At 34.5% G+C, this 24227-nt stretch overlaps 1 protein-coding gene across 1 annotated transcript in view; it reads right to left on the bottom strand.

Moving 5' to 3' along the window:
* LOC143256054 (NACHT domain- and WD repeat-containing protein 1-like) overlaps positions 1-24227 on the bottom strand; it is a 189344-nt gene that overhangs the window by 56336 nt on the left and 108781 nt on the right. Inside the window, exons 7-11 of the mRNA XM_076512703.1 lie at positions 21673-21756; positions 17507-17657; positions 17049-17217; positions 13380-13583; positions 7622-8477 (exon numbers count right to left, since the gene is read on the bottom strand). Coding sequence (XP_076368818.1) covers positions 7622-8477; positions 13380-13583; positions 17049-17217; positions 17507-17657; positions 21673-21756 — 1464 coding nt within the window. The remainder of the gene's footprint in view (positions 1-7621; positions 8478-13379; positions 13584-17048; positions 17218-17506; positions 17658-21672; positions 21757-24227) is intronic.

The raw sequence follows: 24227 nt of genomic DNA, 5'->3' as shown, positions 1-24227 counted from the left end.
ATCATAGTATCCGAGGTTATCGGGGACAACTAAAGTAGTTATGTTGCTTGGCTCTACAAGCAAGTATTCCATGTAGCTACATATCTGAAATATTTACTCCATGACAAGCTATCTAAACATAGTTGATACAAAATTCTAAAGTTGAAAAGTGAACATAAGATCAGCTGAGGAATATTTCTTGAAGACTCGAAAAAAAAAGATCTTATCCACCTAGATAGAACATGCATTAGAAGAACAATAGTGTACTGCAATCCAATTATAAGACTTATTGATAGAACTCAGAGAGAGGAATCTGTGCGTGCTATTTCTCTACCTCCCTGTGGCATTCTGGAGTTTGTCAGTCACTAAAATGTCAATACCACCTATGTCGTTTTCTCAGGAAATATTGAAGTGGCACTCTGTTTAATTGGACCTACAATAAAGTTACAGGTCTGCAAAAGCCTCGAAAATGGTAGCCACAGGATTTCTGTTTTTGCGACTGAACTGGAAAGCAACAACCATAAAGCACAAGTTGTAAAGGTAAGATCTTCAGAATCATTCCCTCTTTTACTTTATGACAGTTCTTATTGTTTATGTCTACCATAAGTAAAGCACACTCTGTACTCCCTGTAATGATACTTTTAGGAACAGTGTTGGTTAGAATGTTTACTATATAAACATATATTTTGTGTTAATAAACTTTGATTATAAAAATTATTTTACACTATCAATTTAGAGAGTATTTTGTAAGATGGCAGAGCATTGTGAGGTTTTATTGGGATTACGGTCGATAATATTGCTAACAGGGAGGATATTTAACTGATGAAAAAATACATTATAATTTTTAAAAATAATAATGTGATAAGATAAATTTAATCAGCTACAAGTAAAGAAAAAACGTAAGAAAAGGAATTACATGTAGGAATAGGTAAATCAGTCTTTCAAAAACAATGCAAACAAGGTAACATTGTTTTTGAAGGATTACTATTAGCTAGCCCTAGATTTACCTAGTTTTTTTGGAAAGTTTCCTTTATTCTTAGCTTATTGTTTTTAAATGTAGTGTTTTAATAGACATAGGAAGGTTGTATTTCTAACCAAATTATAAATACAATGAAGTTCCAATACTAATATTTATTGTTTATCCATTATTGGGTGGTAATTCCCATTTCACCCTGTATTTAGGTTTTGAAAGGAACATTACACTTCAAGGGGTAGTGATAACACTATTCACATTAGAATTATGATTTTCAGAATTATTACTAACTATTGATAAAACTTATAAAAGTGGGTACTCCGCTGGTAACTATGTCATCTCAGTGAAACTTATTGACATCTCGTTTTAGTTTTAGAGTTATCATATCATTAAAAACAACAAATTCAAACATTTTCTATGATTTAAAAAAAAAATATCCCAGAACTTGTGACTGAGTCGTTGCATAGATATTGTTATAATAGGTGACACTGTAAAGTGCTGATGACCTACTGAGAAGTTATTTATATACCATTTCCGTGAATAATCCGAGCCGTTCGTACATAGACAGTGTTACAGCTTGCCTGATACTCGAAACCAAGTTGTCTTTGGCACTGATCATTGTAAGTAGGACACTTTGATCAGAAGTTAATACGAAGTATCTTAATTTAAAACAAAAATGTTTGTTTGTTTAGAATTAAGCACAACAGTACACAATGGGCTACCCGTGCTCTGTACACCACAGGTATCCGAAACCCGAATTTTAGCGGCGTGAGTCTGCAGATATACCGCTGTGCCGCTGGGAGGCAAACTAAAAATGAATCAATAATACGAACGTGGGAGTTGTAAGTTGTTGTTTTTTTTGGAATTTCGCACAAAGCTACTCGAGGGCTATCTGTGCTAGCCGTCCCTAATTTAGCAGTGTAAGACTAGAGGGAAGGCAGGTAGTCATCACCATCCACCGCCAACTGTTGGGCTACTCTTTTACCAACGAATAGTGGGATTGACCGTCACATTATAACGCCCCCACGGCTGAGAGGGCGAGCATGTTTGGCGCGACTCGGGCGCGAACCCGCGACCCTCAGATTACGAAGCGCACGCCTTAACGCGCTAGGCCAGGAGTTGTAGGTGAAACTTTGATGTTAGACGGACAGGCAGAACGTCAGTATTCACTCACATCACGTGACGTCATACTACAGTGGCAGTGCAACATGTACATAATGGAAACATAAAAATTAAGACAAATACCTTACCAAAATAAAAAAACAACAACATGAAATTGACTACAACCAAATCACACACAACAGTTTATACACGTGTTTACAGCATTAGTGATGGACTATGCAACAGAAACACGTTTTCAGTGAACACTCTAAACAAACGTAATAAAATAAATTATGAAACTTTGTAGAATGGACGGGCAACTACTGTCTGTTGTAGAGACACAAGTGTAGAGGACGACGTTTCGAAAGTCTTCCGCCTTTCGTTTTCAATAATAAATATCATATCACTTTAAATACTAGTAATTTAAACTAGTCAAACTCAAAATCAACTTATTTATAACGTAAAATTAAAACAAAAGCACTAAACATGCTGTTCAACTTATAACACAAATACAGCTTACAACGCCATAGCTACAACACATCATTTCTCAATAACAATAACAATAACATCATAATACATAAATTATCGCTGCAATATACACATAGCATGTCTTAGATCCATCATATTAGACTAACTAAAGATTAAGCCTAAAACATGTAGCAGGAAACAAAACGTAGATGTGTTTTCCCTTAGACATATTTATTCTAAACATACCACAGTCTAATCCAGTTTAGTTTGTTTTGAATTTCGCGCAAAGCTACACGTGGGTTATCTGCGCTAGCCGTCCCTAATTTAACAGTGTAAGAGTAGAGGAGAGGCAGCTAGTCATCACCACCCACCGCCAACTTTTGGGCTTGTCTTTTACCAACGAACGGTGGGATTAACCGTCATATTATAACATCCCCATCAGCTGAAAGGGCGAGTATGTTTCGTGTTATGGGGATTCGAAGCCGCGGCCCTCGGATTACGAGTCGAGTGCCTTAATCATCTGGCCATGCCGGGTCATCTAATCCGGTAATTAACCTAATCCAGGCCCTAAGACCAATAGAGCTAACCAGAAAAATATTAACATTCAAAACATTAAACCTAACACACAATAACAAAAATCACAGAAATTAAATGATGCAAATCGGGAAATTAGCACAGACGAATCGAATACAGAGTAAAACAAAGATATCTGTATTACAGTCTAAACTATGATTCTGCATGTGTTAAAAGTTCATAACACTTTAGTTTACATTTTACGTAACTCAGTTTTCTTCGTATAACAGCTACCTGGTCTTGCTTCTGGCTTCTAACAAATGACATCTCATAACTACCTGGTGTAGTAAACGTAGTACTTGACCGACCAACTAGTGAACGAGCTGTTAATTATTGTAAATATATGGCTAATGTAACTGTAAACCATGACTTCTGTTTTAAGCACTTGATAACTGATCACGTTACACATTTCTCCCCATAATGTATGAACTTTTTACATAATGAGTATGGCAAAATTATCTCTAGCTCCGTTAAAAGTTATTTAATTATGAGTTAATTAATGCTTAACTCTAAATATGAAATATTTTCTACATGAATAGTGTGTCTAGTACTAAATAAACACAACAACTGCAAGCAGTTCTATGCTGTGTAGTAATGGCGTACAGGGGCAGTCTGTACTGCCGCCTACGCGCGATTATGCATTATTTTGTACTTGTAAAAACACTGCTCCAATTCAGTTAACAATGGTGTTGGTATCCAATATAAATTAACAATTTGCTCAGGTAAAGCTAACAATGGTACATGAAGTAAAACAAGTTTTAGTGACTGGAATTTGAAACGACTTTAGTGAGTGTGGAAAGTAATGGTGCTGTATCAAGAAACTTGGTCGCAAAATATTGATAACATGACGCAAGTCCAATTAAACCAAAATCTTCTAACAGAGGTAGTTTAAGTTGAGTTTGACGTCACTTTAGGATTTAGTAGTTTCAGCAGGCATGCTTTTCTCGCAAATTATATTCACAAAAAAATTTGTATTTGCACGTTTATATACATTTCTGGTTTACGTTTCAATCTAATTTTTCGTATCCTTTGAAATACGTATTTTTAGATTTTCAACAGGAGAAGAAATGCATAGCCAAACATTAATATGCCTTTTAAATACACTAAAGATCTTCCTCATTGCAAACCTCTTAATGCGTGTTCTACCAGTGCTTAAACGCACATTTAGTGTCTTTTTTACAGAGCAAATGATATCATATATAGTTCAAACAGACATTTATTTAGTGCTCAAAGTAGTTTTAGGTTTATATTCTTCATCAAGTTCTATTTGTCACTAATAAAAACAAAGTTTGAAGTGTTGGACCAATGGAAGCTGTTTAATAAATCTAGACATCTGTAAGATGGTATTGAAATAAGTTGATACATGTTGCCGTCTATAGCACAGAACCTTGGCGTGTCTTCCTTCTATTTTATTGTCATCATAAGTAATGGTAATAGCCATATATATTTTTATGACTGCATGAAACCATTGTAATACTTCTCAGAACTGCATTAATCAATGCAGGGAAACCATAGGTGGATATATCTTACTAACTTCTGTCAGCTTGTTTAAATCCTGATTGTTGCAACAATTCATACACCATTTCCAATACCCCTACGACTTGTAACTTAGCGGCTATATGTCCTTAATTACACATCATAATTAGGACGTGTATATCATGGTCTTAAAAGCATTACAGCCCGAGCAAAATGTACTTGGCACTTAAGTAATATTACATACGTTTAGTAGAAAACTATTCTACACAGTTGTTGATGGTGGAGTCTTTATAATAAATTGCAGCTAAACTAGCAGAAATTTTGTAAATCATTAGCAGTGACTCCCAGACTCTTGGTCTTGCATTCTGCCGTGCAGATTGCTCAGTTCATAATAAGGCCAAAATCTATGGCAAACTATTCCATCTTTATATCCAGTTATACAACTAGGCTTCACTCAGATGATGTATATCATCATAGTATCCGAGGTTATCGGGGACAACTAAAGTAGTTATGTTGCTTGGCTCTACAAGCAAGTATTCCATGTAGCTACATATCTGAAATATTTACTCCATGACAAGCTATCTAAACATAGTTGATACAAAATTCTAAAGTTGAAAAGTGAACATAAGATCAGCTGAGGAATATTTCTTGAAGACTCGAAAAAAAAAGATCTTATCCACCTAGATAGAACATGCATTAGAAGAACAATAGTGTACTGCAATCCAATTATAAGACTTATTGATAGAACTCAGAGAGAGGAATCTGTGCGTGCTATTTCTCTACCTCCCTGTGGCATTCTGGAGTTTGTCAGTCACTAAAATGTCAATACCACCTATGTCGTTTTCTCAGGAAATATTGAAGTGGCACTCTGTTTAATTGGACCTACAATAAAGTTACAGGTCTGAAAAAGCCTCGAAAATAGTAGCCACGGGGTTCCTGTTTTTGCGACTGAACTGGAAAGCAACAACCATAAAGCACAAGTTGTAAAGGTAAGATCTTCAGAGTCATTCCCTCTTTTACATTATGACAGTTCTTATTGTTTATGTTTACCATAAGTAAAGCACACTCTGTACTCCCTGTAATGATACTTTTAGGAACAGTGTTGGTTAGAATGTTTACTATACAAACATATATTTTGTGTTATTAAACTTTGCTCGTAAAGATTATTTTACACTATCAATTTAGAGAGTATTTTGTAAGATGGCAGAGCATTGTGAGGTTTTATTGGGATTACGGTCGATAATATTGCTAACAGGGAGGATATTTAACTGATGAAACAATACATTATAATTTTTAGAAATAAAAATGTGATAAGATAAATTTAATCAGCTACAAGTAAAGACAAAACTTAAGAAAAGGAATTACATGTAGGAATAGGTAAATCAGTCTTTCAAAAACAATGCAAACAAGGTAACATTGTTTTTGAAGGATTACTATTAGCCAGCCCCAGATTTACCTAGTTTTTTTTGGAAAGTTTCCTTTATTTTTAGCTTATTGTTTTTAAATGTAGTGTTTTAATAGACATAGGAAGGTTGTATTTCTAACCAAGTTCTAAATACAATGAAGTTCCAATACTAATATTTATTGTTTATCCATTATTGGGTGGTAATTCCCATTTCACCCTGTATTTAGGTTTTGAAAGGAACATTACACTTCAAGGGGTAATGATAACACTATTCACATTAGAATTATGATTTTTAGAATTACTATTAACTATTGATAAAACTTATAAAAGTGGGTACTCCGCTGGTAACTTGGTAACAAGCAAGTATTCCATGTACTTATCTGAAATATTTGAGTCTTGTTTCTTTTTCGCAATACATTTGTAAGTTAGCGCACTGACTGGATTCACTTAACCATTATTTTGTGGAGAGTACAGGTTAGAATAGCTATCCAGCATAAGGTTTCTGGGTGGATGAAACTCTTTGATTTAAGGTGTACAACTGTTTTAAAGCATTATGTGTGACGTAATGGTTTAATATGAGCACAAGTTATTCATATAATACTTGTTAGATGGTGCCTTACATCTGCAAGTTTGGAAACCATTATAGCTAGGGACTTGAAAACATTTCAAATTCCCAAATCATTTTATAACAACATCACTTGTAACGTAGTTTCTCGATTTTTAAAATTCAGTTTAAGCTCATTCAAAAGTCAGCAATTTCAGTATAATGTTGATTGATGACATTTTGAGAGGACTATAGAGACCTCCTCATGAGACACCGGTGCATATTGGCTCATAGCATCTGCAGTTTTCTTCTGTCTTTCTTGTGTTTCTTATGCCAGATGATATAGGCTGGACAACATCATTGATCCAGATAACAAACCAGTGCTTTCAGTGAGAGATCTAAGAGTGGAAGAGTGAAGTACTTTGTATAGTACACGGCTTGAATCTGGCTTCAATATGAAGCTGGGTGTGGCTTCTCCATCTCTAGCTCAATTACAGTCTGTATTTTCTATAGGTTTTCTTAAAAGTGAAGAAAAACAATACTTGTGGCCTGAGGAAAACTGAGAAAATAATCATCAACCGATAATAGACTGAATGGGTGCTTTAATTCGCCAAAGTTTCTCGATGGATCATAAAAAAAGCTTTTAACATGCAGATTAAAAATGAAATTGATATTCCACGTTTGGTTTAACTTGGTATTTAAACGCTCACTTATGTTCGAACTGTAAACAACATACAATTTTTAACTTCGCTAGTTTGTCTCTTTGATTAGCTAAAGTTCAACGTATTTCAAACTGATTTTGTGTCAGAGTGCTTCATGATTTTTAACTTGTAATAAATTTATCATGCTTATATTTTTACATTACTTAATACCAGTTTTAATATATTATGAACTACGCATCAAACCTTTATTATTTAAACAAACTAAAATTGTAGCTTTTGAGACGAAAGTTATATAAAGTTTTAGATCTGCCTTTATCAAATTACAATTTCAGTTCTTTTAATTTCAGAATTTCGATCTCATCAACTTGTGGTCTCCTTAGTTTCATAAATAATATAACTGTTATTTTCTTTAAATGTAAACTTGCATGTTGGAAACTTACCAAGTTCTTGTTTTATGCCAATCCAGTCCATAAAGGAGAATTCTCCTGTGTTAGCATCCCCACTCATAGTACTCGGTCCCTCAAACTCATCAGCTGTTAGAAGTTCTAGTATTTCTGATTCCCTGAGCCCGTAGTGCGTACAAGTTAGGTAGGAAGCTATTTTTCTTACAGTAGATGTTTCATACTTTGTCTCCAATCTCGTTAGAAGTCTGTTGATGAGCTCTTGTAAAGTTTGAGGCACGTCGTTGTCCAAAATTTCCTGCCACGATGTCCAGCGTCTGGCTTCGTGAGACAGAAGTTTCACATATAGGGGTGAAAATGATTGCTCATTCAGCCTTTCTTTTAATGTATGCCATTGGTTGGTTGTTAACAAGTGCTTATTGTCTTTAAGATTTGATTGGACCATACTAACAGCAGCTGTGTGATTAAGTGGGAGAATCTGAATGAAGTTGTCTCCTGTTGAAATGCGAGATTTAAGCAGACCAAGAACAGTTTCATGTTCTTCAGCCACAGAACAAATGATATGTACGTTGGCTGGGAGATTCCATGGCAGCCACCCCAAGATGGCTGCCTGATTGTTAGGGGGAGACCTAAGGTCGTGAAGATTGTCAAGAACGATAACGAGATCGCTGGTGGTGGTTTCGACGAGTTTAAGTAGGTCCTGAAACCAAATGCTTAACTTTCCAAGTTCAAAACTATAATGCTTAGGAGTGATGTCGAAACCAAAAACTAGGCTAATATGTAGACATAGGTTTCTGAGTAGTTCTGGCGTGTACGTAGAGGTGAGACTTTTTCCAACATGGCGGACAATCCTAACTATGTCATTACCTAACCATTCGGTACAATACATTAGGACCTGAAATAGAAAGAAAATATTCCAATTTATAAACCCCATATTATTTATAAATATTAATAATAATAATAATTGTAAAGAATGTCATGCGAACATTAACGGAAAATGTGATCTTACTACTATTCCCTTTCTATGAGTTTGAGGGCTAATGAAATCTCTATATGAATTTTATGTTTATATACCTTTGGAATATTTTCAATCTGAGCGAGAAATTGAAGTTTAATCTCCAAAATAACAGATAATGTAATATTTCTTTGTTTCAAAACATGTTTTAAATTCGTTTGTTATGTTCGTTACACAAAATATTGTTCCCCACTGGTCCAGCGGTAAGTCTACGGATTTACAACGCTATAATCGGGGGTTTGATTCCCCTCGGTTGCCTCAACAAATAGCTCGATGTGGCTTTGCTATATGAAAACATACACAGAATACTTGGAACATTACGACTAGTTTATTATATTTGTATGAAAAGTACAGACACAACACAAACACATGTGAAGTAAAGATAGTTAATATATCCATATGCGCCTGTTGTTATCTTAAAGTATTTATTCATATATCGAAATCTTTCGGATTCCGATCGCATTAAAAAAACCATCACAAGAACGTTTGTAATCTGTTGATTGTCTTCAAGATAATTAATTTAAAACAAAACAAGTAAACAGAAAGACTAAAAGATAGATATACACATATCACCTTTTGTAACAACATTATTACACCTCACTGAATGTCTAATTACTCATATCCATCTTCCTTGAATGTCCACAAATTAGATTTAGTGATATGATGTATTACTCCAACTTTTTCAAGAAAAAAGCGCGTGATATATTGCTATTGAACATATTACTGAAAAGCAACACGAGTTTCAATACACCACTGCTTTCTTATTGCTACTTACATGTGTATATGGATGTTTAGTATATCAAACCAGAAATGGTGTTTTCGAATTTCTTATGATTCATCGCACATGTAGAATTTGGTAACAGCGTGAAAGAAGTTTATGTTTTCATCAGGTATCTGCTTTGAGGAAGAAATATTTTAAGTTCAGAGCTTTGTAATGACTCGATAAATTCATTAAACAATGAATTAGGACACGCTTTTGATTAAGAAGTGCAAAAGCTATTCAAGAATTTGTTTGTTTGTTTGTTTTTGAATTTCACGCAAAGCTACTCGAGGGCTAGAAGTAAGGCAGCTAGTCATCACCACCCACAGCCAACTCCTGGGGTACTCTTTTACCAACGAATAGTGGGATTGACCATCACATAACAACGCCTCCACGGCTGAAAGGACGAGCATGTTTGGTGCGACGGGGATTCAAACCCGTGACCCTAAGATTACGAGTCGAACGCCTTAATTCACCTGGCCATGCCGGGCCATCAAGGATTTCTATCATTTTGTTTTCCTCGGTGGACTCAGCAGATAGCCCGATGTGGCTTTGCTATAAGAAAAACACTTAAAAAACACACCGCACCATCTTATTCTTAACATATTTATCAAAAGCATTATTATGGTGTGTGTGTTTTCTTATAGCCACCTCAGACTATCTGCTGACGTTATTATGGTAACACACCGAGTTTCTCATAAGCACTCTGTGTCACAGTTCGGCAGACTTGACACATCTAACGACTTTTCACTGTTGCACAGCTCAAATCACTTACTGATCATACGTTGAGAAAATAAACCCCTTAATTTTCATATGAAGAGCTATTTCGCACTTGTAAGCCTGAATCAGTGAAGGATCTCACACGAATTTAAAACGTTAGCTCTAAAATATAATTTGAAACACGGAGTCTGTTTTTCTAACATCAAGCGTTGTTTGATAAAGCGTTAAAATGTTCCCAGTAGCGCTACTGTTTTATGATTTTTGAACATCACGCATATAAGACGCTGCTTAACGAAACGTTAATTTTTCTTAACAGCTCCATGCTTAAACGTGCTCACGTATCTATATGTTATGTTGTTTAATAAAGAGTTAATTATTCCTAGTAACACTATGAATTTTGTCCTGACCACATAAATGTATACATACAAATGTTGTTTAGTGGAGCGTTAATTATCGTAACAGATAAGGGGTGTAATGTTGGCAGTTTTGTGTCGAAGATAAACACAAATTTCGTTCTGACGCAAAAGAAGGATCATGTAGTTTCTTCTAAATGTATTCTGTAAAACTAAATTTATGTTTTTTGAAAATAAAGAAAATATTTCTTTGCAAAATGTTTAAAAAATTAAAGTGCCGAAGGAAAAACATTGTTTTTAGTAACACATTGGCGAAAATATATTAAAGATTAGCAGTAAACAAGTCGTCACAAGCTAGCTCGATAGCAGATAGTTCACTCTGTGTCATAAGCTAAAAAAAAGGGCTGTCCGGTTAGTAACCGAAAGATAAAGCTTTTATTTATGAGGCTAATAAACAAACAAACCTGCCTCATTACGTTGGACCCTACATTTTAAAGTAAGAAGAAGCTGTTAGATTAGCAAAAATATGTAGCTCAAACAAGCTAGTTTATTATATTCGCAACAAATAATTCACGAAAGTTAATTAAACGTCAAACATGCAGAGAAATAAACCACAAGCTGTTAACCGCATATATTGTTAACTGAAACAAAACTGCTGTATTAGGTTCGTTATAAGTATTTTCGAAGTTACAGTTTAAAAAGTATTTGGCGAGATTATTATATCTTAATATTGCCGTTCTTAATTTAGTAGTGTAAGACTAGAGGGAAGGCAGCTGGCCATCAGTAACCATCGCCAGCTCTTGGGTTACTCTTTTATAAATAAATAGTGAAATTGACTGTCATATTACAATGCCTTCACGGGTGAAGGGAATAAGAACTTGCGGCTCACAGGCTACGAGTCGCGCGCCCTAACCTCCTGGCCATGCCGGGCCTATATTTTAATATATTGAGTAACTTTTTCGCGAATCAGCCAATTTACGAATTCATAATATTTTGCAACTTTGGATTTTGAACAAATAATTAGGATAATTTTATCATATGAAAGATTATCTGAGGATAAGATTTCTGAAGTAATATTTCTATTTTTTTTAATAAATCGGGTGCAAAATTAAGAACATTTTCATGCACATCTCTGATAATACATCATTGTGCCCCCTGTATGGAACGTTTTACTTCAGGCCTAGCACTTTAAGAACATTCCATAGATGTTGTTATAAGTTTTATACTTATGAAAACAAGCTTTTAAAGAAAAAATATGTGGTGTTTTTTTCTGACATACCAGCTTTCCTTAGAACTTAAAACTGAAACTGGATTTTGTCTGAAATTCGCAACCGTACTTAATAAGCAGATGTTTTAGAGCAAACTAGATTATCGGGTTTCGCTTCTTCTCTAAGTTCGTTTTTCATTTTGCTAGTTTGCCACGAAGAAAACAAATGAGAAAATAAGATCGTCATAGCTTCTGAAACCCTGAAAACCAATAATTTTTTTTCGTACTAACTTAAAGTTTAACACTTTAAGTTCAAATATTCATTCTTAACTAATGTTATATGTACTTTCTTTTTAAGATGATTACCCTCTGTCTCAACTGTGCCAGTGAGAGAAACAACACACAAAATCCAAACAATTATAACACTTCTAGTTAAATAGGTTATATGATTAAAAATGCATTTTTAAAGTCCTTCTCGGAACTCCATATAATAAAGACTACATGAATAGTTTCGCTTTTGATAAATAGCAAACTGAAAACACTAAACCATAGGAATAGGAACTACTTTTATCCTGTGGTCTGACAATAAAATACATGTAGTCTTTATTGCAAAAAATAAATTATAAAACAAATCAATAAATGAAGTCACGAAAACACATCATTCACTGTCAGTTTTAGTAGTAAACTGTTAAAATTTTCTTAATTATTCATGGAAACTTTTGTAATGAAAGTCTACCAGTTTTTTTATTTTTTCTTCTTGTTAATTTTATGACGAGGTTATGAAAGAGGTGTAAATATCAAATAGTAATCATTCAAACCAATAATTTTTTTTAATTTTCCATTACACAATGTTAAAGTAACATTTTGAATTGTTTATTTTTTGGGATTTTATTACACTCGAAGATGCAATTATCATAAGCACTTGTGAAAGATTCATTGCGAGGTTTACATCCTCGAGTCTACTGTAATCTAACAAAATGTAATATGAGTACGTCATAAGCTTTGAAAACATCATCCGAAATATATATATGAATAAATATTTTCCGATTGTTGGTTTATTGTTAACATAAATAAAAACATTCTGAACAACGAGTTCCACCTTTAACAATAGTATTCGACCAGGCAATCAACTGACTGTTTGTTTTGAATTTCGCGCAAAGCTACACGTGGGTTATCTGCGCTAGCCGTCCCTAATTTAACAGTGTAAGACTAGAGGGAAGGCAGTTAGTCATCAACACCCACCGCCAACTTTTGGGCTACTCTTTTACCAACGAATGGTGGGATTGACCGTCATATTATAACGTCCCAATCGGCTGAAAGGGCAAGCATGTTTGGTGCGACAGGGATTGGAACCCGCGACCCTCGGATTACGAGTCGAATGCCTTAACCACCTGGCCATGCCGAGCCATCTAATCCGGTAATTAACCTAATCCAGTCCCTAAAACCGATAGAGCTAACCAGAAAAAAATTAATATTCAAAACATTAAACCCAACACACAATAACACTCCATTATTATAAGTACAATAACAAAAATCCCATAAATTAAATGGTACAAATCATGTCGGGTCTTAACAGGACACGAAAAAAGTAAGTAAAATGAGGCAGCTACACAAACACATGCATTTATGTTGCGATCTTTTCATCAGTGAAAAGAGGTAACCATAACTAATAACCTTACTTTTCCGTTTTCTTAAAACACTGAGAAGGAGCACACTCGAGTTATGAACTTTGTATGACACACCTGAGAGAGGAGAGTTGACTTTCCCGAACCGTTACGACCACATACAATAACTGGAGAGTGCCGCATGCGATTCTCATCCTCTAACATGAGTTGTTGAATATGGAGTAATGGTCCACAATCACTGGATAACGATTGAGAGACTCCTAGAGCGTGTAGGTTGTGATAGGCATTGACAAGGTGAGCACGAGACTCCAATACTACTTCCTAGAGGTCACAAAAAAAAAAAAAAAGTCCTAGTTAAGTTCTTCCTCATTTTCAACAACGTGGTAATTGTTAATAGTATTAATTTTTAGGTGTGATTTTATAATAGTTGATAAACTTAAAATAAATAATGAATTTCGAGATTATTTTAGGTTGTAATCTTTGCGACCATATAAAAATGTCATTTCTAAACGAAGAACTGCACAATTAGCTCAATGTAAAAACTCTTTATGTCACTATGTAAAACAACAACTGAATGATGTCACGTAGACATATGCAACTGTAAAATGATTCGTTAACATTACTATATCGAGCGTTAATCAGGCCTGCACTTCTCTCCCTCCGTAGTTAGTAACTTGAATACGGAACTAAATTATTTAAAGAAAAAATGTAGTTTGTATTTTTGAACCTGAAACTCATACATATAACAAACTACTAATATTATTTTCCATAACTAAGAATCTATTAAGTTTTTATGAAGATATTCTGTGTGTTTTGTTTTCACTAATAGTGTGTATATTGTTGTTGTTGTTTTGAATTAAGCACAAAGCTGCACAATGGGCTATCTGTGCTCTGTCCACCACGGGTATCGAAACGCGGATTTTAGCGTTGTAAGTCCGCAGACATACCGCTGAGCCACTGGGGAGACAATAGTTTGTATAATTAATAGTTTTTTTTTGTAAATAGAATCGTACACTATTAATAGCATGTGCTTACAGAAAAGTTATGTTAGATGGCTTAAAACGTACGTGTTATTTATAAATTACAACAGAAAGAAAGTTCTTGAACTCCCAGCAGAATAAAAAGTTCAAAATTAAATATAAATATTCGCGAGTCTTTCGGTTTATTAAGTAATTAACAGGAGGTAAATATAAGACATATTTCAAATTTACTAAAGCTATTTTAACGGTTGTAGGATGACTATACAAAGTTTATAAAGTTCTGGTATTGAGCGAAAGGAATAGACCTACAACAATATCAACAAAAACATAAATTGTTGTAAGGGTATTGATCTTAAAAATAAGTATTTGTGTGTCTTAACTGAGAATATCAGCATCTTAGTGTAGTGTTGCGTTATATGTAGCATTTGTTATGCATTGCTCAATCAAAGTGTTGTTAGATAAACTCAAAAACAAGATAAACAACCAATAATAGATAGATACTAAAGAAATAAAGTAGAGAGTGCAATAATTATTGAAGTTAAATATTAAAACTGAGAACGTTTTCAAGAGAACGAACTAAATTAGGGATGTTACCACAGAAACCGTATAGTTGCACGTTCAGAGATACATATAAATCGTTTTCTCTGCCTTTTTCATTTGGATTAATTTATATCTCAGTCTTCTAAAGCCATTTATATACACATTACATGATTACATGAAAACATAAGAACTTATTTGCTACATTATATAATATGGGCGTTAAGCTTTTATTCGTTGTGTAAAAGCTAGGCTAACAGAATGTTTAAACTGAAAAGGTAATAACACGTAGCTTCAAGAACAAATGACATTAAACAAGCATTACAAAGGTCTAGTGGGAGAGAACAGTGAAACTAAATAAACGAAGGTTCTTTAAGATAATAAATTTAGCGTTTAAACTGTCCAGTTAGTAATGTAATAGGACCTGGATCTGTTCCTAGTTGGTTCGTTGGGAAATATTATTTTGAAAGATACTTTTTTTCTAAATATTTAGCAGCTTAAAAAATCTTTATTTATTCCCTTTAAATTAGCTTCCTTCCCGGATATATCTGCGTATTACTTCTATTAAACACTCTAATATATGACAAGGTTTGTTGATAATGCATTTGCATTTCTAACGTATTGTACGATTTGTATTTAACTTTGTTCTAAATTGGCACAGTAGCATATCTCCGGACTTATAACGCTTGAAACCGTGTTTTTGATAACCATGGCGGGCAGAACCTATTGTGTGACTTTGTACTTAACTTCAATCAAACAAACATTTAACTTTTATTCTTTATACGATATATATATATATATATATTTACGTGGCGGTGTGTCTGTATGTATTTGCCTTCATCACCTTTCCTTTATTTTTCCACAATAAATCCATTTTGTTCCATTATTATGTAACACTATACCTGTATGTTTTAATTTTTTTTAAATGTAACAAAGGGAGTGGCTTAATGGTTAGCGTATCGATCTGTGGATCGAAAACATTAAAGCTTGAGCTGGAATATACTGCTGAGTACGAACCACATACTGTCAACTGTGCGGACCTCTCCATAAAACATTGTGTTTTTAAACAAAGAACCAAACGTCAGCAAACGCTAAACATAGTAAACTATCTTAGTTGAACAAAACAGCTTTACCCTAAAAATGTAGATGTCTTTACTAAACTGTTAAGCAATCTCAGGTCATTTGATCGTTTTTTCCATACGTTACATATATTCATATGTCTTGGGAAACTCAAGGCACAAACTTGCTAAACTCACCTTTATGGAACCGAATATTGCTGCTTATTTAAGGCAATTAAAGATATGACCTTAGTTTAAGAACATTCAGAAACCAAGACAATACAATTTACTAGAGACTTTATACATTAATAAAGATTTAACAAACAAAAATAATGAGAATAAAAATTCATATGTACATATAGTTTTCTTAATTACCTATTCAAGCTGTCTTCAAACTTTCAATAAACTGAATTATAACTGAATTATGACCTTATTTTAGGTCGATTTGAATTTTTTGACAACAAACAAAAAAACCCAAATGTTCTTAGTTTTCATTGTCGTTGCGTTCATAACACTATGTAACACAATTTTTACTTTTTATTGTTCCTGGACAGGCAGTGTTATTTCCCAATTGCTTATGCCTGAAATAAATAGAAAAGACCCATTTTACTCTTTAAACTTTGATTTTGTGACCTGGGACCGTATATGATGGGAGACTATATTTGGGGGCTGATACGTGAAAGTGATTTATATTACAGTCGCAAATCTCGAAAAAACTACTCACTTCTAAACATTTTTGCATGACTTTAGTATAAATGCATGTAAACCTTGATTCATATGTTGTTTTATTCAGACCTTATGTAAATGAAAATGTGCAAATTTGCCCGTTTTTACATAGAAAATAGATTAATTTCTAAATTTCATTATCCAGGTCACAAAAACAAAGTTTGAAGGGAATAATGACCATTATCTGTACTTCTACAACATGAGCAATTAATAAATAACACATACTATCCATGAACAAAATTTATGTTACATAGTGTAATAAATCTAAGGTTTAAGCTGTTACTAGAGTGTTGACGCATAGTTTTAAACTTATGGTTACGTTGAAAATTCGTACTCCACTTATTTTAATGCTTTTTATTAAATATTTTAATTTCAGATTAGAGGACTATTGAGTGTTTATGAGAGTACAAAGTACAAACGACTTATGCGAAGTGTCATCTAGTTTGCACTCTCGACAAACGGATCTCTCTATCTAAACACCATACCTGAACCGCCTTTTTCACGGTTGAAGGAAGACCTTCCCACTCAGGCGAGGAAACGGTGGCATCCTTGATAATTTCTTTTAGCGTTGACAATACCACTTCTCCGAACTTGTCTAGATAATTCCCATGTTCTGAATTATCAGGATCTACACCACATACTAGCCATGGAATGCTGATGGAAAGGATCAGAAAGTCCAAAAAAATAGACTTGTAAAAACAATAATCTTGTGTGTTTCTGAATTACGAAAATCTAGTCTTTGAAACACTCGTGGAGGATATACACATATTGGGAATAACAAAAGTTTAATGCTTAGAGTAAACAGAATTGCATATGATTTGAGAGTAATGTACAGTTTACGAGACAGGTTAAAATGTTAAAATTCGTGAGTTTTATACGGCAGAATCTAATGAATGTGTTAACTAAAGGATAAGTAAGTAGAATGCGACGTCTTTAGGGGTACCTGAAATAATGAACATTTCTTCTTTCTAGAGAGAGGATTATACCGTCAATTAGCTCCTGGATTCCACTAATGCTTTCTTCCTCATATGTGGCACCTTCTTGGGATACGATATCAGCATAGAATGCAGCATTAGTATCGGAAGTATTTAGGCCTAAAAAACAACAACAGTAAAACTTGAATGAAGGAAAAGTCTATAATATTAATTATTCGATGTTCTTGATGAAATCTACAAGTCTATATATGTAGGCCTGGGAACATACTGATCAAAGACAATTACAATTTATTAATTTTCCTACTCATTGTCACATTGGTTATTTACTGTTGTAATAGTATTTGCTAATATTCGTTTGTCTACCAAATTATACATCATTTTCTATATTACGTTATATGTTTTTTTGTAATATTAATTGAAAAACGTGATTTTTGTAAAGCAATATCCACTACGTAATCATGTTTTGTAATATATATGATAATATTTACAGTTAAATTCTGCTTAATAAAAAACCAACACGGTGATGATTGTGGACTATTAATAATGAATTAATAATATCCTTATTTTTTTTTTGTAGTTATTTATCCAACCGTCTGGTGTTTAGTTTGCTTTACGAAAGTAACAAAAAGGTGTTTATTTTGTTTCGATAAATTTACACAAGGCCTAAATGTTCCAACTATCCCTAACTTTGAAGTGATAGACTAGGTGGCATGTTGTCCAAACAACCCAGCACTAACACTTGGGATACTGTCTTTCACTCTCACAACGTAATGACTGCTTCAAAATATGGGGCACGTATTTTAAGGTAACGGGATCATTGAACCATCAGATTAATAGTTCTGGGTGTTTGTTTTAAAATTTTGCGCAAAGCTACACGAGGGTTACTTGGCCTTAATTTAGTGGTGAAAGACTAAAGAGAAGGCAGCGAGTCATCGTTACTCATCTCCAACTCTTGGACTACTCCTTTACCAGCGAATAGTGGGATTGATCAAAACATAAGAACGCCTCCACGGCTGAAAAGACGATGATGTTTGGCGCTTCGGTAATTCAAACCCGCGACCCTCAGATTAGGAGTCAAGCATCTTAACCACCAGGCCATGTCGGTCATAATAGTTCTGCATGCTAACGAGCAGTTAAGAAATAACATATCATAACTTTACATAATAATAAAAATAATGGATCTACTGAGAAATAAAATTTCCATTGTTATGTTTAACTCTCAAATAGATAAATCTTTAGAAACTAAGTCGTGCTTTACATCTGAGAACCAGTTTCAAATCATCTGTTGAATGGCCGTAACTTCTTTCTTTTTATAAGCAAATATAGCTCTTTATTTTTGCTTTTATTTCCCATGTATATAAATCTGTTTTTTGATACATTACTAAGCATTATTGATCAGATTCCAGGACAACAGAACTTACGTAATTTTGCTCGATCGAGCTCTGTTGTATTCTATTTGAAATGATGAATTCATGCATCGTTAAACACTGAACTTCAAAATAAGGTACAAAGAACTTTAACATAAAGTATTTCAGAAGAAACATTGATGATACATTTTTAGTACCAGTAACTACGTGGGTTTGAGAGCTTTATCTTAAAAAATAACATATTTTTGTGCGACCATTTAAAAACTGAATGTTGTTTTGTTCTAACTTCTCAACTACTTCAAATATTCGGAACCTTTTAAATAACTTATTTTTGTTAAGTGATGTACATCAACTTTTCAACATTTTCATTAATGAGTAAACTTGTCAATAACATGATAAGAGTTTCAAGTCTTTTACTTCAACGGCACTTCAGGGGCACGTGCACTAAACGACCAAATTAGACAACAGTAAGGTTCGGGTTAGTTTCATTAATTTGTAATTTAAAACCAGAAGGATAACTGACATAACTGAAGCACCAGCCACCACAAAGACTTTTTCAAGCTCTTTGAAACGAATAACTATGCTGGTTGCCATTTTATACCGTGCCTATAGCTGAAACTGCTAAGTTTATTAAGCAGCATTTCGCTTCAAACTCCATGTTCCTCAGTTAGTTTGTTCATTTGCTTTGCATTTCGCGCAAAGCTACACAAGAGCTATCTGCGCTAGCCTTCCATAATTTAGCAGTGTAAGACTAGAGGAAATGCAGCTAGTCATCACCACTCACCGCCAACTCTTGGGCTACTCTTTTACCAACGAATAGCGGGATTCACCGTCACATTTTAACGCCCCTACGGCTGAAAGGGCGAGCATGTTTGGTGTGACGAGGTTCGAACCCGCGATCCTCGGATAACGAGTTGAATGCCTTAACCATCTGGCCATGTCGGGCCCTCTTGATATATTGTCGAACCTATATATATATAAAATAAACACTAGAACATACGATGAGGATTGATCAACACACCTGGAGTAAGAAAAAATCAAACAAGAAAAGTAAGTATTCAGTAAAGTCCAGATGGCGTTGTTTAAAAATTTTATCTGGAAATATTAGATATTGATCTACTACTCAATATTCTATTGAAAATAAAATTTTCGGTTTAGGATGAAAATAGTAAAAGGAATTCCCCTAAACAGCAACCAGATAGATTATTCAACAGTTTGAAACCGACACAATAATAGAAAAAAACAAGTAAAAAAAAACACATAACAAAAACGAATACTTCATTCAGACTCTTATATCGTTCTGTTCAAACATAAAGTAGCTGAAATGTTGATTAAGAAGGTTATAACCAAAATGAATGCTTAAGTTTCTGCATGTTGGGACTTAATTTACAAAAGAGATGGATTGAAACTGACAGATATTTTAAAATTCAAAATTCTAGATCTGTTCAAGCCTTGAGCTGTACCATCGTATTTAATTTTTAGACTTTTGTCATGTTTATCACTTTCTTAAACAGTGGCGAATCGCATTTAGAGAAAGAAATGAATAACATTTAAAAAAAAACAAGTTGAAGTAAAAATGTCTCCAACATTTTGCGCGGAATTAGCAGAAAGTTAGAAATGAATTAGAAATAAGCGTTGTTTAGAAATATTGGCATATTGTGGATTTGAAAATGTAAAGTTTACGTATTCCATTAATTTCACATTATCTTAGTGTATTATAAGTACACTGAATAAATACGTTTATTAAACAATGTATATATTTAAGTCACACAATGGGTTAGATCTGTTCTGCCCACCACGAGTATAGAAGATTATCGAACGTTTGTTTGTTTTGGAATTTCGCACAAAGCTACTCGAGGGCTATCTGTGCTAGCCGTCCCTAATTTAGCAGTGTAAGACTAGAGGGAAGGCAGCTAGTCATCACCACCCACCGCCAACTCTTGGGCTACTCTTTTACCAACGAATAGTGGGATTGACCGTCACATTCTACGCCCCCACGGCTGGGAGGGCGAGCATGTTTAGCGCGACGCGGGCGCGAACCAGCGACCCTCGGATTACGAGTCGCACGCCTTACGTGCTTGGCCATGCCAGGCCCAAGATTATCGAAAGACATATCATTCTGTTATTGAGGGTGTGTGTGGTGGTATTTTATTAAATATATTGTTATAATTAACTTGTATTATTAATTTTTTGTGGTATATAAACACGTTCTGTTGTGAGAATAATAGTTTTATAAAGAGTGCGTTTTTGTTTGAATGTAGAGTTTCTTTTATACAGGGTATTCGGAAAGTTACTGTGCAGTTTTGTAATCATATTTTATTCAGTCTATTAGTCTATTTCAAACCAGCAACTGATAGCGGTGTTTAGAAACAAAACAAGAAGGGTCCAGGCCTGTATTGATGCCAACGGGAATCACTTCAACATTGTTTATAACTGTCATTCATAGTTACCTCCTGTATTCTATATTGAAACATGTCTGTTAATAAATATATAAGTGCACAGTGACTTTCCAAACACCCTGTACTTTAAATTCTGCTAGTTAGTTAAATTATTTCTGAAAAAAACAACAACATATATTTCTGTGTTGAAAACGTAATATGACCTTCGAACTTTGTTTTAACTAAACTATTTCTTTAGTAACTTATACGCGATTTCATAAATCTTTATAAAGATTATATGAATGTTAGAAAATATTATAATTCATCTCTGATCTTAAGAAGGTCACTGATCACAGTTACAGGAATGACCTAGTAATTATTTTGTTTTATTCTTCATGAAACAGTTAAAAATTAATATAAAAGTATTACCTTCGAACTGCCTGATAACACACAACATTCGCTGACTAGCTGCCTTTGAGAGTTGCAACGCCTCGTCCAAGTGTGCATGCACTCCTGAAAAAAAAATATTTTATTAACAGCAACATCACACAGTTCCATCTATAGATCAGGTAATAAACAGCCAAAACCTGCCAGTTGCTTTAAATCCTACGTTTCATTTAAGTCACCATAAATTAATTAAGTTAGCCATAAATAACTAATATTATTAAGAATAATAATGCTAATATAAATTAAACTACATTTCAAATATTTTTTAAAACCCTCTTAGACTCCCTCTGATGTGAAATTCGTAACGAACTGATTAAAATGAATCTGAATAAAAGAACGACAAAAAACGTACAGCTTCCTTTGTTACCATTGCTTCTCCAGCATTTGCTGTTTGAAACCGTATCAACTAGCACTATTGTTTGCTTCCAGCAAATATGTAGATAAGGTTTTAGGTTCATTTATTCGGTACGTGAAGATTAACCTTCTCTTTCAAATGAAGATCAAAGTGAAGAAAATAAAGCGTTGAATATATTTGGAAAGGTGGATGGGAACTATTTTACAACAAAGAACTACGCTGCATAAAATAATTAGACCATAGTTTGTAATATTTTTGTCATTGCATTTTTATCCTTTTAGTTCATTGTTATGACAATTAAACATATTGTGACTAATTTGTAATTAAACCCGACTTTTCGGTCTTTTAGCTAATACTGTATATAATATGTATAGTGGTTTAGACTTATCAGCTGAGTCTCTATCACATCGTGTTGTTGAGAGTAATAATGTGGAATTCTTTAACAAAGAGCCAGAATACTCAAAATCTTCTGCAGGGTTAACGCAATCCTGTTCAGAATCCATTTGAGCATTCTGTGAAAGGCAGTTGGAAAAAAGAAGTCAGTTGGTTGGTTGTTTGGCGTCTTATGTCGCAAAGCAACTTGGGATATTTGCTCCAAACAACCGGTAAAAAAAATTAAAACTAAAGCAAAATTATTAAAATTCGTAAAAAGAAATCATGTTAAACAACACAAAGTTTAATTTTTGAATTAAAAACTTAAATAGCGTTAGAAAGGTAAAACATGTGGCTCTCGTAACGAAGACACGAAAAATGTGGACACAGACAATGTGGAAACAAGAAGGTCAAAGTCCAATAGAGAGCTTTATCTGGAAAATGGATCAGCGCATCAAGCCTTGAACACAGACTATGTATGGATCAGGCATGGTAGTGATAGTACCAGACTTAGCTGCGGTGTCAGTGAGCCCATTCCTGCGAATACTAACGTGGCCTGGTATCCAGAAAACTGGATAGAAGAAGATGTTAAAGAGAAATGGGCCAGTCGGTTTTGAATACTGACGAGAACAGGATGAGAACTAAAGTGAAGCGATTCCAGAGTCAATAAAGAGCTAAGCGAGTCTGTATAAAGAGTACAATTCGTGTACTGCATAGCTTCCATATGATCCAGTGTAAAAGAAATGGCGTACAATTTGGCAGTGAATACAGAAACTGTAGAGGGGATTCTGTGTGGAACAACCAAACCACAACAAACCATTACAGAGCCCACAGAGTCAACAGACTTTGAACCATTCATATAAATGGGAATGAAAGGATGGTTCGAAAGCTGTTTGGCAAATAGAAGACGATACCTCCAATCGGGAGAATCCATTTTACTGAGATGACTCAAAGAAATATCACACTTAGGGATAGTAATAAGCCATGTTGGGATGTGCTGGTCAGTGGAGACAGCAACGTCATTCAAATACAGATCCAATTCATCCAAATGCGCCTGGATATGAAGGCCAAAAGGGACAATAGTACATCATCTATGTAGAAAAAGCGTGGCCCACTGAGAAAGGAAGACAGAACTCCAGGTGGAATTATGTGGTAAAAACCAAAGTTTTGAAGTAAAGAGAAAAGAAAATTGCAAACGGCGTAGGTATAGAGAAGGTTCATGAGATCCAGTGTACAAACTCTGGACTGAAGAAGTGCAGATAGTCCGCAAGCAGAGTCAAAGCCCTAGCTAGTGAACAGAGTCCAACATCTTCAAGGCTGAGATCCTGGCAGAGCCATAGGCCAGAGACTCATAGTCCAGTTTTGCTTGAATAAGGGTAAAATAATCTTTTACATAGAACATCGATCTGCTTTCCAAGAGGTGGAAGAGAGGACACGGAGGATGTTCAGTGCTCTTGTACACTTGACAAACAGCTGTTTGATGTGTGGCATAAAGGTTAGCTTATGGTAAAAAATAATCCCAAGAACTTTCCCACAGGGACCGTGTGAAGCACAACTTCACTGACACAGAGTTCAATATTGGAGTGGATATCCCATTGGTAACAAAAGTACATGCAAACGGTTTTAGAGAGAGAAAAGGTAAAAGTAAGAGATTGAGGGCAGTCTGTAGATGCCACCCAATATACTTCATATTCGACGACTGACACGAGGTGTGGAAGTTGTTGACGTAGAGACTGTTTGCAACGGCGGGAGGGAATTGTTTAGTGATGGCATTAATCTTTATACTGAAAAGTGTGACACTCAAGAATCG

This window comes from Tachypleus tridentatus, chromosome 7 (genome assembly GCF_004210375.1).
Source record: "Tachypleus tridentatus isolate NWPU-2018 chromosome 7, ASM421037v1, whole genome shotgun sequence".
Lineage (NCBI taxonomy): Eukaryota > Metazoa > Arthropoda > Merostomata > Xiphosura > Limulidae > Tachypleus > Tachypleus tridentatus.
This window is presented reverse-complemented; position numbering and strand designations above follow the sequence as displayed.